Source organism: Oncorhynchus mykiss, chromosome 21, assembly GCF_057628025.1.
Source record: "Oncorhynchus mykiss isolate SJ-2025 chromosome 21, ASM5762802v1, whole genome shotgun sequence".
NCBI lineage: Eukaryota > Metazoa > Chordata > Actinopteri > Salmoniformes > Salmonidae > Oncorhynchus > Oncorhynchus mykiss.
Genome location: NC_143042.1, coordinates 32057119 through 32073408, shown reverse-complemented (window position 1 = coordinate 32073408; position 16290 = coordinate 32057119). Strand labels below are relative to the sequence as shown.

At 45.5% G+C, this 16290-nt stretch overlaps 1 protein-coding gene across 1 annotated transcript in view; it reads right to left on the bottom strand.

Moving 5' to 3' along the window:
• The window catches only part of LOC110500338 (insulin receptor substrate 2-B), a 37576-nt gene extending 21342 nt beyond the window's left edge, over window positions 1-16234 (bottom strand). The window contains exon 1 of the mRNA XM_021577652.3: window positions 8480-16234. Coding sequence (XP_021433327.3) covers window positions 8480-12527 — 4048 coding nt within the window. The 5' untranslated portion in view covers window positions 12528-16234. The remainder of the gene's footprint in view (window positions 1-8479) is intronic.
• Between the last annotated feature and the right edge of the window lie 56 nt (window positions 16235-16290).

Sequence of the window (16290 nt, the reverse complement as noted above, 5' to 3'; positions counted from 1 at the left end):
TACTGCAGAGCAACTTATTATACAGCGATAAGGCAATTAATGTGCTCATCCCAATACACATCAACCTGCAATTAATGAGACCGGTATATAGCCTACTAAAACATTGATTTGACCTAACATCTTGTGATTACATTAACATCTGTATGTATTTACGTTAGAGTGTTTGAGAGCAAGTTTAGGTTCTTCGACACACACATACATAGGGATCCAGTTGCCAGTGCCTGGGTAGTGTCCTGCTTTAGGGCCAGTGTACATTCTGTAGTGCACTACATAGGGAATAGGGTGCCATTTGGGGATGCAGACTACACATGCTTACTGCTAGTGTCAGTCTGAAAATAAAGCAGTAAATATAGATGGAGGTGGTATTGGAAAGGGCAGCAAGCGAACACTCAACAGCAGCTAGCTGATACACCGCTGTACGAAACTGAACTCAGCCCCATACTACCAGTAACCAGTATACTCAGTCACACTCTGAAGGGGACCTATCGATGTGGGATAGGAATGGGCAGCAGCTAGCTAACGCCCTCTAACCTCTCTACTCTAAGCTAAAACAGTAGCTAGCTAGCTAAAACTCTCGCTACTCTGTACTCAACAGGACCATAACCAAGATCCAAATAACTCCATGCTCCAGACAACCAGTAGGCTACACTCACACTTTCACACTCTGGAGCCTACCTATGGATGTCACAGGGATAGGAAAGGGCAGCAGCAAGCACAACACTGTACGCTCTTTCAACCATGCTCCACACACACACACACAACCCTCCATATACTCTCACTCTGAAGCCAGGGTCGTGTTCAGTATGCCACACATAGCTTAACGAGAAGGAAAGTCTGCGCTGTTATCAGACAACTTTGAATAGTAGCCTACATTCTGCCCATGTTCCCATTTCAAAAGGTTTCACTTCGGCGTGCCCTAATGAACAGGACCTAGTAGCCCACTAACTTCCTTGTCTCACTCCATTTCCAAACATTTTCTCATGGAGGAAGAAATGGAAAGGGTACTGAAAGACTCAGGTGTGCCTGGCTGCTCAGGGCAGGCCACAGGAAGTGCATTCCTGTGTGATGATGCGTTTCCTGTGCCTCTTGCCGGGCTGCTGAGACACGCTGGTCCAATTAGAGCACATCAAAAGACCATTCGCATGACTCAGACACACAACAGCGGAAACACTTCAGTGAACACACCCTTTGTCAGAAAGGTGTTTTTTCCCTATGGAAAACCAGAAACACGCTTACCCACAAACAGTATTGATTCTCCTATGGGAGCATGACATCGCTAAGGGGTGCAGAAAGGGGTCAATACAACACACACCACACGTGAACACACACACACACCTGCAGGTCAAGGTTTCTCCAGATTACCTTGGTACTGTTTGACCCACTTTGGCACACTGGCCAGGCTCAGGGTCAATGAACTTATATCTTTGTCCATTTCAGCAGCAGCTCAACAGTTAACATACGAGTCAGCCTGTGGTTGCATGAACCTATTGAGTCAAACTATCAAGCACCAATCACCCCGGATGAAATTGCTCATTGTCTAGGATTTGTTTGTTTCATTAGATTGCTCATAGGATATGTTGTAGAAACAATTAGGTTAAAGGCTGAAAAGAGAGATGCTTGTCTCACTTAACACACACACACACACACACACACACACACACACACAAGCAGTGTGTGTGAACATTTTTACTAGGGTGACACCTCATGCTTCTTTCCTAATGGGCTGTCAAACCAACCCAATCTTGTCTGTACTGTAGTAGACATGTACTGTACTAACGGTACACTAATGTTCTGGGGGCGGATTCACAAAACACTACTTACGAAAAAACGTAAGAAGTTTAAGGGGAAAAAAAATACAAGTTCACAAGATAGTTTGTAAGTGCAATTCCTCAAAATGTTCTTAGGAACTTCGTAAATAGCTTTCCTAAAAACTTTGTAAATATCTCCTCATTGACGTGCTTGAAACCATAATTAAGCCTGTGACAGGGATGGTAGGATTTGGCCCACTATAATAAAGTGTTGGTAAATAAATATAATACATTTGAAGTATCTGCTTTATGTCTCGAGAATATATATTTTTTTGGTGGCTTGCAAACCATTTATACACTAAAACAAATGTTATTTTTCACACATTATAGCCATCAGACTAGCTATATCAAAAATGGATAACCAAGGAAAGCACAAGAACAGCTTCAGCAAACAAGTGCTTGTAGTGATGGTGGAGGAAATAGCAGCCAGGAAAAGGTTGAGGAGACTCGAAACCAAAGAGAGGATGGCCGAGTCAGTCTCTGCCGACGGGGGTATGGCAAGGGACAGTTCGTGGTTACAAAAGTATCCATTCATCACAAGACAAGGGTTTAGCTGTTCTAAAGTTAAAACCTCTTAAGGATCGTACCCCCCCACTCCCTAAAATGACATACCCAAATATAACTGCCTGTAGCTCAGGACCTGAAGCAAGGATATGCATTATTTCAAAAATAACATTTTGGTATGTCATCTTTGAAATGCACGAGTAAGGTTATTATATGACTAAGGGGTCTAGGCGCAATTTAGATTTTCGCCACTAGATGGTAGCAATTTGCAAAGTTTTTGACTGATCCAATGAACCATTGCATTACTGTTCAAAATGTATCAAGACTGCCCAAATGTGCAGAATTGGTTTATTGATACATTTTCAAGTACATAACTGTGCACTCTAAAACAATAGCATGGCATTCGTTCACTAAATTGGACAGTGCAGTTAGATCAAGTACATTTCCAAGAAGAAATCATAAAAACATCAGAATAATTGAGGAATGCCAGGTGTAAGTAGACAGACAAAAATAAACAATTCAATTGTTGCCATTAACAGTTCGTCACTAACCCTCTTGGTAACATGAAAACACTAGCAGCTCTACCAGCTCTGCTTGGGCGAGTCATATGTTCAGAGAGGTGTTCTCTCATTGTGTCTGGAAATAGCTAGCTAGTAAGCTAGCCAACTTCAGCCAGTTGGCTTGGGTGCTTGACCACCGTTGTGAGGTCAGAACGTTCAGATCAACCCTACTCCTCAGCCAGAGTCAGACCTGAATTGTTATGGGTACCACTTCAGCGTGGCGGTGACACACCCAGCCACTACGGTGGCACGTGTGACACCCACACTGCTCTAATCATAAGCAAATGCACCTTTTTTAGCCTAATAATTATCTTGTTTGAAGACAGCCTACCATTCCTGCTGAGGCAATAGACTGTTACGAGTACTTGGTGATTGTCTGCTCTTCCTTAGCTAACTAGAAATGTTTAAAATGTACAATCAGGGATCTCCCTAGGATTTTCTGACTAGGCGGTGCTGATGTAGGCCTAAGGTTGGGTCAGTCAACTTCCCCCTCAGGAAGTTGGAGCATTTTGCATTTTTGAATGCCATTTCCTGAAACAGTCTTAAATTATATCAAACAATGTAGACAACACAGAAGTCTTGTGTTGAATCCTAGATGAAATTGAGTTAGTCGTCTCAATGACACCCTCACATTTTTTCTAGGTTAAAATATAGGGGTATTGATTATTAGGTGTCTTTATGTAAATAGTCTATTGAAAATGTAAACTGTCTTAATTTTGTTTGGGGATTACTGGATTAGGGCGATATGGCCAAAATATAAATCACAGCATTTTTCCAATTTTAGATGGTATTTTACATTTTTCTATTATAAAATTGTAAAATATCCTTTATAAGTAGTGTGTGACCCCTAGAGTGGCAACACATACAGTACCAGTCAAAAGTTGACACCTACTCAAAGGTTCTTATTTTTACTATATTGTAGAATAAAAAATGAAGACATCAAAAATATGAAATAACATGGAATCATGTAGTACCAAAAAAAAGTTTAGATTCTTCAAAGTAGCCACCCTTTGCCATGATAACAGCCTTGTATACTCTTGGCATTCTTACAACAAGCTTCACCTGGAATACTTTTCCAAGTCTTTTATTTAACTAGGCAAGTCAGTTAAGAACAAATTCATATTTACAGCCTAGGAACAGTGGGTTATCTGCCTTGTTCAGGGGCAGAATGGCAGATTGTCAGCTCGGGGACTTGATCTAGCAACATTTCGGTTACTGGCCCAACGCTCTAACCACTAGGTTACCTGCCGCCTTGAAGGTGTTCCCACAAATGCTGAGCACTTGTTGGCTGCTTTTTCTTCACTCTGCGGTACAACTCATCCCAAACCATCTCAATTGGGTTGAGGTTGGGTGATTGTGGAGGCCAGGCCATGTGATGCAGCACTCCATCACTCTCCTTCTTGGTCAAATAGCTCTTACACAGCCTGGAGGTCCTTATATGTTGAAAAACAAATGATAGTGGCACTAGGCGCAAGGGGTGGCAGGTAGCCTAGTGGCTAGAGCATTGGGCCAGTAACCGAAAGGTTGCTAGATCGAATCCCTGAGCTGACATTGTACAAATCTGTCATTCTGCCCCTGAACAAGGCAGTTAACCCACTGTTCCTAGGCCGTCATTGTAAATAATAAATGTTCTGAACTGACTTGCTTAGTTAAATAAAGGAAAAATAAAAAAACAGGTGGGATGGTGTATCGCTGTGGTAGCCATGCAGGTTAAGTGCACCTTGAATTATAAATCACAGACAGTGTCACCAGCAAAGCACCATCATCACACCTCCATGCTTCACGGTGGGAACCACACATGCAGAGATCATCCGTTCACCTACTCTGCGTCTCAAAGACACAGCAGTTGTATCCAAAAATCGCAAATTTGGACTCAACAGACCAAAAGGACAGACTTCAACCGGTCTAATATCCATTGCTCATGTTTCATGGCCCACACAAGTCCCTTCTTATTGGTGTGGTTTCTTTGCAGCAATTCAACCATTATTCACGCAATCTCCTCTGAACAGGTGATGTTGAGATGTGTCTGTCACTTGAACTATGTGAAGCATTTATTAGGGCTGCAACTTCTGAGGCTGGTATCTCTAATGAACTTATCCTCTCCGGTACAAGTAAGTCTGGGTCTTCCTTTCCTGTAGCAGTCCTCATGATAGCCAGTTTCATCATAGTGCTTGGTGGTTTTTGCAACTGCACTTGAAGAAACTTTTAAAGTTCTTGAAATTTTCCAGATTGACTGACCGTCATGTCTTAAAATAACGGACTGTTGTTTCCCTTTGCTTGTTTGAGCTGTTCTTGCCATAATATGGACTTGGTGTTTTACCAAATAGGGCTACCTTCTGTATTACCACCCATACCATGTCACAACACAACTGATTGGCTCAAAGGCATTAAATAAAAAAAATCCACCAATGTACTTTTAACAAGGCACACCTGTTAATTGAAATGCATTCCAGATGACTACCTCATGAAGCTGGCTGAGAAAATGCCAAGAGTGTGCAAAGCTGTCATCAAGACAAAGGGTGGCTACTTTAAAGAATCTCAAATATAAAACATTTGGAGATGTTTAATACTTCTTTGGTTACTTCATGATTCCATATGTGTTATTCCATAGTTTTGATGTCTTCACTATTATTCTAGAATGTATAGAATCGTTAAAATAAGGAAACTCTGGAATGAGTAGGTGTCCAACCTTTTTGACTGGTACTGTACATTCTATGTGACTTCAATGGGTCGCTCTACTTTGACTGTTTGCTACTGTTCAATTCAACTTCAACCCCTCCCCCCAAAAATCTGCATTTCATGCACTCGTTTGAGATCATTTTCACACTGCCACATAGGGCTGTAAGATATGGGGGGGGGGGCCTTGTTTTTAACCAAGTGTTGCTATTGCGATTTGCATCAAAACACTTACGTGAACCGTTGGAATCACAAGAAAATAATGATTAATCAAATCAATAGTTAGAAGATAATAGTGGGCACTTTGAATATAGTGTTGTTTGACATGACAATGAATGAAAATGCCAGGGAGGAGTTATTGTAACAGGGTAGGAACCAAAGAGTTGGTCATCGTTTCCTAGGGCACCCTATAATCTTTGGCTACATTAAATATTCGCTCTTAGTTACTTCAATGTAGCTAACAGTCATGCTTCACCTATTCCTCTGATTTAGAAGATAAGGTTGTAAAAACATGCTGATTTAGGCCAAACCATCACTTGTATCAGGCTGTATATCTAGCTACCTTTGCACTGACTCAGTACTTTTATTAGCTAGCTAGCCAGCTAACTAGCGATTAACATTAGCGGTTAACACGACTTAGCCACAACTTACTAAGGCAAACTAGCTGTTTGCAGATGTAAGAAACAAACTAATAGTGTAATTATAAAACGCTTGTGGATTTATATTAAGAAGCAAAGTGGAAACAGCATCGCAGTCATCAACATTGTTGCTTGTGCTGCATTAACCACGCAGACTGAATGCAAGTGTCTCGTGGACGAGCAACAACAAACTTGCTCCTCGAGTGACAGGGGGCGGGGCTAGGTCTGTGGAAAGTGGCAGAGAGAGAGAGGACTCAAGTAGCAGAGTAAACTATAACAATTGACTTCATGCAAGGCGTATCACATTTAGAAAACCAAACATTGAAATACTGTTATAGAAGGTAAAGTAAAAACCTAAACTGGTCCGTGCATCAATACCGGTATATATTAAAATACAGTACACATAGGGCAACAAAATGTTGTCAGCCGGTGACGGTCAAGCAAATAACTGCCGGTCTCAACTGACTCAGACCTTTGGAACATCTACATTTTAAAAAGTTGAATAAATCCATATAATATTGCCAACACCATCACAATAAATCCATTTTTCATTTTAGACAGGTCTAAAGAAATATAAAAAATATTTAGTCTATTTCAGAAAAACAGAATAGCATACTCCGGAGTTGTCCTTATGTTAGGCCCGGATCTGGCTATGCCATATTGGCTGTGTTAATTTAGCAGCAGTTAATTTAGCAGACAAGATTTGCTTAGAATTCCATGGCTTTATTTTACAGTATGAAGAATACAATTGGACATAGCTGAATAAAATATTTTCTCCAAACAATTTCAGGTAGTGCGCACGTATAACTATTCTGGTTGAGCGGTTAACAAATTAACATGTTAATCTACTATCCTTCATAGTACAAAAGTTAACCTATTCTATTGGTCAACTTGTAATTCTCACACAGAAGTACAATGGGGGATAGAATTCTGGGACAGTTGTGGGATGCGATAGATCCCAAATTAATACAACCACAAAAATAAATACAAAAAAATTGATAAACTATTAGGCTATTTATTCACATTATAAGTGTAGCAATTCGCACATGGCACAAATATTTTTAAAAAATGCAATCAATTAGCAGGAAAACATTCTCAAAAGTGACCGTAAATGCAATTATGCATGTAATGCGTTATGTGCATTTTTATGGTGAAAATTATCTTCTCCAAATTCACACACCGCCTATGTATGCCAGTTAAGCTAATACCAGTTGTAAAATTGATTGTGTTTCATTTTTTCTCCTAGCTCCAACTTCAGACGGTTGAGTCAAAAACCAATGTGCCAACTAGAAGTCTATTTTTGCATATTTTACATTCGTTTTTCATACCAGCGTACTTTGAAAACGTGTGCAAGTTTGCAGGTCTGCAGAGCGTCTAGTGTGCATTATGAACGCTCAGAGTGAAACACTGAATTTAGGAAGGGACAATTGACAACCTTAAAATGTATAAAATGCTCCGAGCACCCTCTGACACTCTAGAGTGAATTTACGAAGCAACCTTAAAATCATCCAAGGCGTTACATTTGAACTCATGACTGATGCACCTACAGCATTATACAGGAATGCTGCGGATTCATTAAAAACTTTTTTTTTTTTTTAAGTGTGGGCAGAGTATAGGGCTGGGAATTGCCAGGGACCTCGCAATACGATATCATCACGACGCTTTGGTGCCGACACGATATGTATTGCCATTCTCACGATTCTATATCTACTGCGGTTCAATATTGTGATTCTATGTTGCAAACATATTGCTCATTATATATGTCTGCTGCAGCTAGAAAAGAGAGCATGAGAAAATGTGTTTTGATCAGCCATGGAAATAAACAAGAGTGCTGAAAACAAAATAGGCTCTCTATTTCAAAAGGAAGATGTAGAACAAGCTATTAGTGTGTGGTGCAGGTACAGCAAACTACTGAAAAAATATTGCGATAGTCAAAACGAGACGATATATCATCAAATGATTTCCCAATATGAAACTATCGATTACTCCCCAATCACTAGTAGAGTACAGTAGGGGAGAATCCCTCTCCTCATTGTCACCTTTTACACTGCAGGTCAAGCATGCCTCCCTGCATGCTAACAGACACAACTGGAGGGCCACACACACACACACACACACAGAAACACAGAACTCCTACAAGCACACTGAACACAGAGCAGATGTAAGAACACTGAACACAGAAATGCAGATCCACACACACACTTATGAGCATTAGGCTAATATACACAGACCCCCCCCATACATACACAAACCCCACCTCATCCCCCACAAAAACACTCTCTCCGTCACTCACCCGTGAACGTGGCAGTCATCCCGTCTGACTTGGTGAAGTCTATACTGGCATAGGCGCCGTTGTTCTCCGCTACCGGCACAGTCACATTACCAGCTGAGGGGGCATTGGGTGTCGGCCCGGTTCCCCCCTGCTGCTGCGGTATGGGGAGTGTGTTAGATTCCTGGTCCTCTCTCAGCTCCAGGGCAATGTAGTTGAGGCCGTTCTGATATCCCACAGACCCATTTCTGCACATATGTCCTCCAGGAGGGCCCCCAGAGGAGGCTGACTCCATGCCCAGATCAGAGGGCCCAGGCTGGGCAGGGAAACCAGCCAAATCTACCCCTATCCCCTCCACACACATCCACACGCTATCAAAGGAGCCAGAGCTGGCCCACTTGGAGCCCTCGGCCGGGAGAGCTCCGTTGATGGCCGAGGGGTTGGCTGAGCCCGAGGGGGGATTGGTGCCGGTGGTGGAGCTTGTGGGTCTGCCTCCTCCGGGGGTGGAGGAGAAGGTTTCAGAGCTGTGTCTGCGTCTCCCCTGGGGGTCAGCACGTACCACTTTGGGGGGCTCAGGCTGGGGAATGAAGGATGAGGGCGGGCTGATGGTGTGGGGGAGTAAGGTAGGGGGGTACCGGCCCTCCATCACACACAGGTGCTGCAGCATAGCTGTGGGGCTACTCTGTGACCCCCGCGACCCCTCATCTTTGCTAAGGTTAAAGGTCATATCTGTGTAGTCATCTGTTCCCGTCCGCCAGTGAGCGCCAGAAGAGCCAGGAGATCCGCTCAGGGAGGAATTGGCAGTCAGCGGTCTAATGTAGCTGGGTGGATTCCATGGGGCCACCAGAGAGGGTCTGGGAGACTGGTTCTTAGTCAGGCGGCAACCATCATCACGCCCACCTCCAACCACTACACTCATATAGTCCTGGTTCTGGGGAGGGGAGTGACGCTGCTCGGCAGAGCCCATCGAGGGTGAGACGTACTGGTCAGAGAGAGGGCAGGATGTGAGGGGTCCGTAGGGATCCCCAAACTCGATGTTGATGTACTCGCCGGGGCTGGAGGGTCCCTCGGCAGCAGCTGGCTCACTAACCCTCAGCGACCCATGGACGCTGTGGCGGCCCAAGGGGAGGCGGTTGGGCCGAACCGCAGTCGTTCGTCGGTCACCTCGAGCTGCTTGGTGGTGGGCACCGTAGGGCGGGGGGTGGTGGGCGTGAGGGGTGTCTGACCCCCCACTACTGAAACCCTTTGTCGTAACGCCAGTGACCTGGGAGTAGATGGGTTTAGCCGGGGAGCTCATAGGCACGTATTCCTCATGCTCCCATTTTCTCTGTTCACCATCTCTGGCGACGGGGGCCTTGTAGGAGCGAGGCAAGGAGAAGTAGGGACTGTATGATTTAGGGGTACCTTCAGGGTTGCTCAGTGTGTAGTATCCTCCTTCATTGGAGAGCTTCCGTCCTCCTGTCGCGTTCCCTCCTCTTCCACTGCTGTACGACATGTCCATGTACTCTCCAGTCTCAGGCCGCTCCACTATACTACCAGAACTACCGACACCCAGACCCATGTTACTGCTACTGCTGTGGGGACTTGGGGAGGCCTGGACTGGAGAAGAGGAGCTCGGTCCCCCTGGTAGCATCATCATGTAGCCCTGGGGGTCCGTAGGCTGGTGTTGTTGGAGCTGGTGGGCCGAGCGTGGGGCCAAGGCTGGGCTAGAGGCCTGGGGGGAGTGGGAGGGCTGGGGATGGGGAGGGTGTGAGAGAGAGTGGTGATGGGGATGAGAGTGGGAGCTAGGTTGCATAGGCATGTAATCCGGGGTGTCACGGGGTGAGGCTGCCACCCCACACAACATGGGCATATAGCCACTGTCCTCCTTGGCCGAGGAGGAGGGGTAGGAGGAAAGAGGAGGGGGTCTGCCCTGGCTGTGCTCGGAGCAGGAGCTGTAGTCGGAGCGGAGGGAGGACGAGGTGGAGGAAGGTTGGTTGCTGCTGCCGGTGCGTCCCAGAGACAGAGCCTCTTCCACAGACACCAACTCATCCTGTGAGAAGGTGGTCTGGGTCATCTTCTGGTACACAGCCACGCAGCTGCTACCGCCGGCAACACCACCCTGACTGCCGGGCCGCGTGAATGAGTGTGTCCGCCGCCTCAGAGACCGGTCTTCGTCCGTCGACGTGCTCTCGTCCCGGTGGGGGGCCTCGGCACCGCCAGAGCTACTCACGCCGCCCGCTCCAAACACCTCGCGGTGCCAGCCCATGGCCATGTAGTCACTCAGGCAGTTCTCTTCTCTGATTGGTGGGGTGTTGCCCAGCGAATCGGGTGTGTTGCTACGGACTCGGAAGTATCGAAAGTCTCCGGGGCTTGAGCCGTACTCGTCTGAGGAGTTGAAGCCTCCGTCAGAGGGGGAGCCGCATATGGACGAGCTGGAGGGCCGGGTGAGGGTGTCAGAGACTGAGCCGTGACCGCTGCTGCTGGACACACTAACAGGGGAGGTGGTGGAGGAGAAGTGGGAGACGGGGAGCGAGGCAGAGCGGGTGTGGCTGTTGGAGCCCGGTAGCGCCCTGGCGTAGCGCCCTCCTCCCCCGGTGTTCCCTGCCCCTCCCCCACCCTCCTGGCGCCCTAGGTGTATCCGGGCGGTGTTCAGGTGGATCAGGCTGCCGGTAACAGACCGGAATGGCCGGTTCATCGTCCCTTCACCTTCACTTGACGTCCTGAAGCGGTAGCCACTGGCACCGGAGCTCTTACTCGATGGTGGCGTACCGACCGCCGACTCGGTCCGGGAGCGGCGCTGGAGACCCGTCTGGCTCGGCGGCAGGTTGCCTAGGTGACGGCGGGTGGTGATGAACGCCATGGGGTTGGAGCCCGATGATTGGCTTTTACTCCTAGGGCGGATCTCTGCGAAGGCCTTCAGAGCCTTCATGGTCTCTAAGATGGTCTCGTGCATGTTCTGAGCCACAACAGAGTCATCTACCTGCATCCATATCTCCCCTGGTCCTATGGAGGATGACCGACCCACCTCGATGAAGAAGAAGCTTTCTGAGTGTCCACATCGTCTGATGTTCATTAGCTGGAGGTTGACATACGGTGTCTCAGAGTTTAGTTTGACCAGATGGATAGTTTTAGAAGAGAGGCATAATCGATACACACCTGTGAGGTTCTTGGTCTGACCCAGACCTTTGGGTTTCACATTCACCTGCCACACCTCTTTGAAAACCGTACCTGGTGTGACTGTACCATAGCCATCATCCAACTCGTCAGAGTCTAGATGCCCCTTTTTCCCCTCACTCATTAGTTCACTCAGGGCTACATACCAGTCCTCTTGCTCCTGCTCGTTTTCAGCCACAATGGCAAAGTACTCATCCTTAGTGTAGAGGGCTATGAGGTGTTTGTTCTTGGAATCCGCTCTTTTGTTGACGGTGAAGCACTGATACAGATAGATCACCCGTTTCGGGGCTGCTGCTGAAGACCGGAGGCTACTGCGGAATTTTTTATCGCTGTCATAGTACTCCAGCCGGCTGAGGCCTAGGTGGCTCGCCACCCTCAGAACGAAAAACCTCTTGTGTCCATGCTTCTGTTTCCGTAGGTAGCCACACTTCCGAATGTCGTCCATGACCCCTGAGGTAGAGACGCTAACGTTAGCATTCGCAGCCAATTGAATTGCAGCCGACGCCGCGTTCACCGATGCAGCGAGTGCGTGGTGGCTAGCAGAGGGGTCCTCATGTACCAGGTTCAATGACGACAACGAGGCTTTCCTTACCGGGGACCCTGGGATGTTTTCACCAGAGAGAGTATGCAGCTGTTGCTGTGTCGCCGCCGGATAGTGGTGCAACAGCGGGCGTTGTTCTTTGGGCAGCGAGCTCTGGGGGTAGTGATGGTGGCTGTGGTGGTTGGAGGGCGGCATGTGCTGATGAAAACGAGCTCCACTGCCACCGCAGATATTCAATAACGGGGAAGGGGGTTCCCCAATTGAGGTGTAGCCGTTGGCTGCCGTAGCCGCTGGTGTCGTCCCGATGCCCCTCTGTTGCGTCTCCACCAACAACATAGCGGCTTTGTTTTCTTGGTAATTCATCAAATTGGCCATTTATAGAACACAACCAAAGGTCACTTTACCTAAGCAGTGCTGTGGACCTAGACCCCATTCTTGTTTAGGAGACGGACTCCGGCTGGCGCTGCTGTAATGTGGTGGCTACACCGCGCGATGGTTAGCTACAATCAAAACAAAAATGTCAGATTGTTAAATTAAAAACGACCGGTCCAGGCCTCTTCGCGAAAAACAGGTATCCAATATGGGGTTTTATGAAATAAAGCCGCCCCTGTGCAACATATACACGTTTCTATAATCGTTAGAATCCAAGCTAGCTGGCTAGCAATCTGTCCCCTTCTCCCTCTCTACATATCTCTACAGAGCGGAGCACAAACAACACGTGACTGGTGGGTCATCCATAAGTAGGAGGAATAATGAGCCAGACGGGGCTTCTCATTGGAAGTTCAGCGAGATTGACAGGAACTGACAGGCAAACGAGACAATTGTTTTGTGTCATTTGTGTTTTACGTCAATACGGTGGACCAATGAGGCATCGCACATATTTTCTTTAGTTAAAGAGAGGTGTTCGAGATGATTGACAGCTGACTGGCCCATGCTTACAGGTACAGTGATAGGCGTTCGATGATGCTACCCCTTTCATTGGACAATATTGTTGATTGACCACTGTTTTGATTTGGCACGAAGGTGTAATTTTTATTTAACTTGGCAAGTCAGTTAAGAACAATTGTTTTATTTACAATGTCTGCCTAGGAACACTGGGTTAACTGCCTTGATCAGGGGCAGAACGAGGGACTTTTACCTTGTCAGCGCTGGGATTCAATCCAGCAACCTTTGGGTTACTAGCTCAACACTCTAACCACTAGGCTACTTGCCTCCCCAACATTTTGCAAAGCCTTGGGCAAAATGTACCCCAAAAACAACCCCTTGCCTCCTTCCCATTTGGTGTACTTTACAGATTCCAAAGAAGTGGGCTCTAGTAAAACCATTGGAATGGTTGCAGATATTACCAAACTGATAGCACCTATCTGATTATTTCAGATCTGCAAAATTGGAAGGGCCAGGTGTCACAGTCAGGGGCCACAGTAATTATTTAGGGTGTTGTTTGTAGAATCTGTTGACAATTTGTGTTTTCTTTTTGCAATCATCTTATTAGTTAGCTTGCTGTACAATGATTAGTGGTTTGAATCATGACTCAGCATGCCTATGTTTTTGTTTTGTTGTTGCCGCTTGGCGCTTGTGCAATAATTTACCTGTGACCTGCTGTCTGGTCAAGCTCCAGAGAGACAGAGATGGGTGTAAAGTATAATAATGAGTTATTCATTCTTTCCAAACATTATTTTAATCACTTTTCACATTCATTATTTAACATGGGACATCCCTGGATTGGACTAGCCCCCCCCCCATCTTTATTATTATTATTTTTTATTTAACTAGGCAAGTCAGATAAGAACACATTCTTATTTACAATGACGGCCTACCCAACGTGAATTTATCAAACAATACTGGCCATTGAAGGAGTGGAAACTCCTTTGCTAGCATATCTGTAAGATATTATACCACAACTTTTAATAGTCATTGTTATGTGTTTGTCAGTACTTTTGTTAGACAAATGTTCAACAGTATTGCATTGGCATTATAACAGACAGTTTGAGCATCCTCTACTGGTTTCCTTAGTACATTACAGAAGGTCTGCCCATTGTGCTGTAAATGTTATGCCATCTGATAATAATGGGACCACCATAATATGTTGTAATAGGCCTGATTAAGCAATGTGCCAGAGAAAAACGCAGTTGGGTGTGCTGTAGTTACATCTATAGTGATGTATTGTAGTTGTTTGGTTATTTTATCTAAAGATGCATGGACATAGAACTAAAATGGAATAGTGAATAGTAAAAGTGCTTACCTACCTTGCATGTTTACACATATAATGCTATTATAGGCTATCATCATCCTTGAGAGGTTTCTACAACTTGATTGGAGTCAACCTGTGGTCATTTCAATTGATTGAACATGATTCGGAAAGGCATACACCTGTCTATATAAGGTCCCACAGTTGACAGTGCATGTCAGAGCAAGCCATGAGGTCGAAGGTATTGTCCGTAGAGCTTTGAGACAAGATTGTGTCTAGGCAGAGATCTGGGTAACAGATGTCTGCAGCATTGTAGGTCCCCAAGAAACACAGTGGCCTCCATTAGTCTTAAATGAAAGAAGTTTGGAACCACCAAGAGCCTTCCTTGAGCTGGCCACCTGGACAAACTGAGCAATTGGGGGAGAAGGGCCTTGGTCAGGGAGGTGACCAAGAACACGATGGTCACTCTGACAGAGCTCCAGAATTCCTCTGTGGAGATGGGAGAATATTCCAGAAGGACAACCATATTTGCAGCACTCCACCAATCAGGTCTTTATGGTAGAGTTGCCAGACGGAAGCCACTCCTCAGTAAAAGACGCATGACAGCCCGCTTGGAGTTTGCCAAAAGGCACCTAAAAGACTCTCAGACCATGAGAAACAAGATTGTCTGGTCTGATGAAACCAAGATTGAACTCTTTGGCCTGAATGCCAAGCGTCATGTCTGGAGGAAACCTGGCACCATCCCTGCGGTGAAGCAAGGTGGTGGCAGCATCATGCTGTGGGGATGTATTTCAGCTGCAGGGACTGGGAGACTAGTCAGGATCGAGGGAAAGATGAGTGGAGCAAAGTACACAGAGATCCTTGATGAAAACCTGCTCCAGAGTGCTCAGGACCTCAGTCTGGGGCGAAGGTTCACCTTCCAATAGAACTTACAACCCTCGGAACACAGCCAGGACAACACAGGAGTGGCTTCGGGACAAGTCTCTGAATGTCCTTGAGTGGCCCAGCCAGAGCCCAGACTTGAACCCGATTGAACATCTCTGGAGAGACCTGAAAATAGCTGTGCAGCGACTCTCCCCATCCAACCTGACAGAGCTTGAGAGGATCTGCAGAGAAGAATGGGATGAACTTTCCAAATACAGGTGTGCCAAGCTTGTAGAGTCATAGTGCTTCAACAAAGTACTGAATAAAGTGTCTGAATACTTATGTAAATGTAATATCTCCGTTTTTTAAATCTGCAAATATTTATAAAAACCTGTTTTTGCTTTGTCATTATGTGGTATTGTATGTAGTTTGATGAGGGGGGAAACACAATTTAATCCATTTTAGAATAAGGCTGTAACGTAACAAAATGCTGAAAAAGTCAAAGGGACTGAATACTTTTCGAATGCACTGTATATCCATATACAGACATACTGTGCAATACATGCATTACTGTGTTTAACCAGTATGTATTACAGAACTTTATCATTAATAATAATAATTTAACACTAATACACTCAATATGACAAACTAGGGTCCAGACTGAAGTGATCTGTTGATTAAAGTCCACCATAAATATTTTTTAACTGATCTGGTTAGTGCTGGACAAGAACGAAACCCTGCAAACCATAGTATTTATGCTCATCCTGATGTGCTGTAAATGGTATTTTAGTCTGTTGATACATATTCCCAACACAGAAGACCAGTGAAGTGTTGTAATATAATATGTCTGTAGTGCTGGTCTGGAAAAAAATCTCTGCAAACTCAGACAGTAGCCCCCATGTACAGTAAATGGTGACTAGACGGATACTTATTCCCAGCAGACTAGCAGTGTTATCATATACTCTGTGTAGTGGGGTTGAAAAAATATCTGCTAACCCAGATTATACTGTAAACTAAATTATACTTTAGTCTGATACATATTCTCAGGCAGCAGTGTGTTCTAATATAACCTCAATCTGTCTGTGG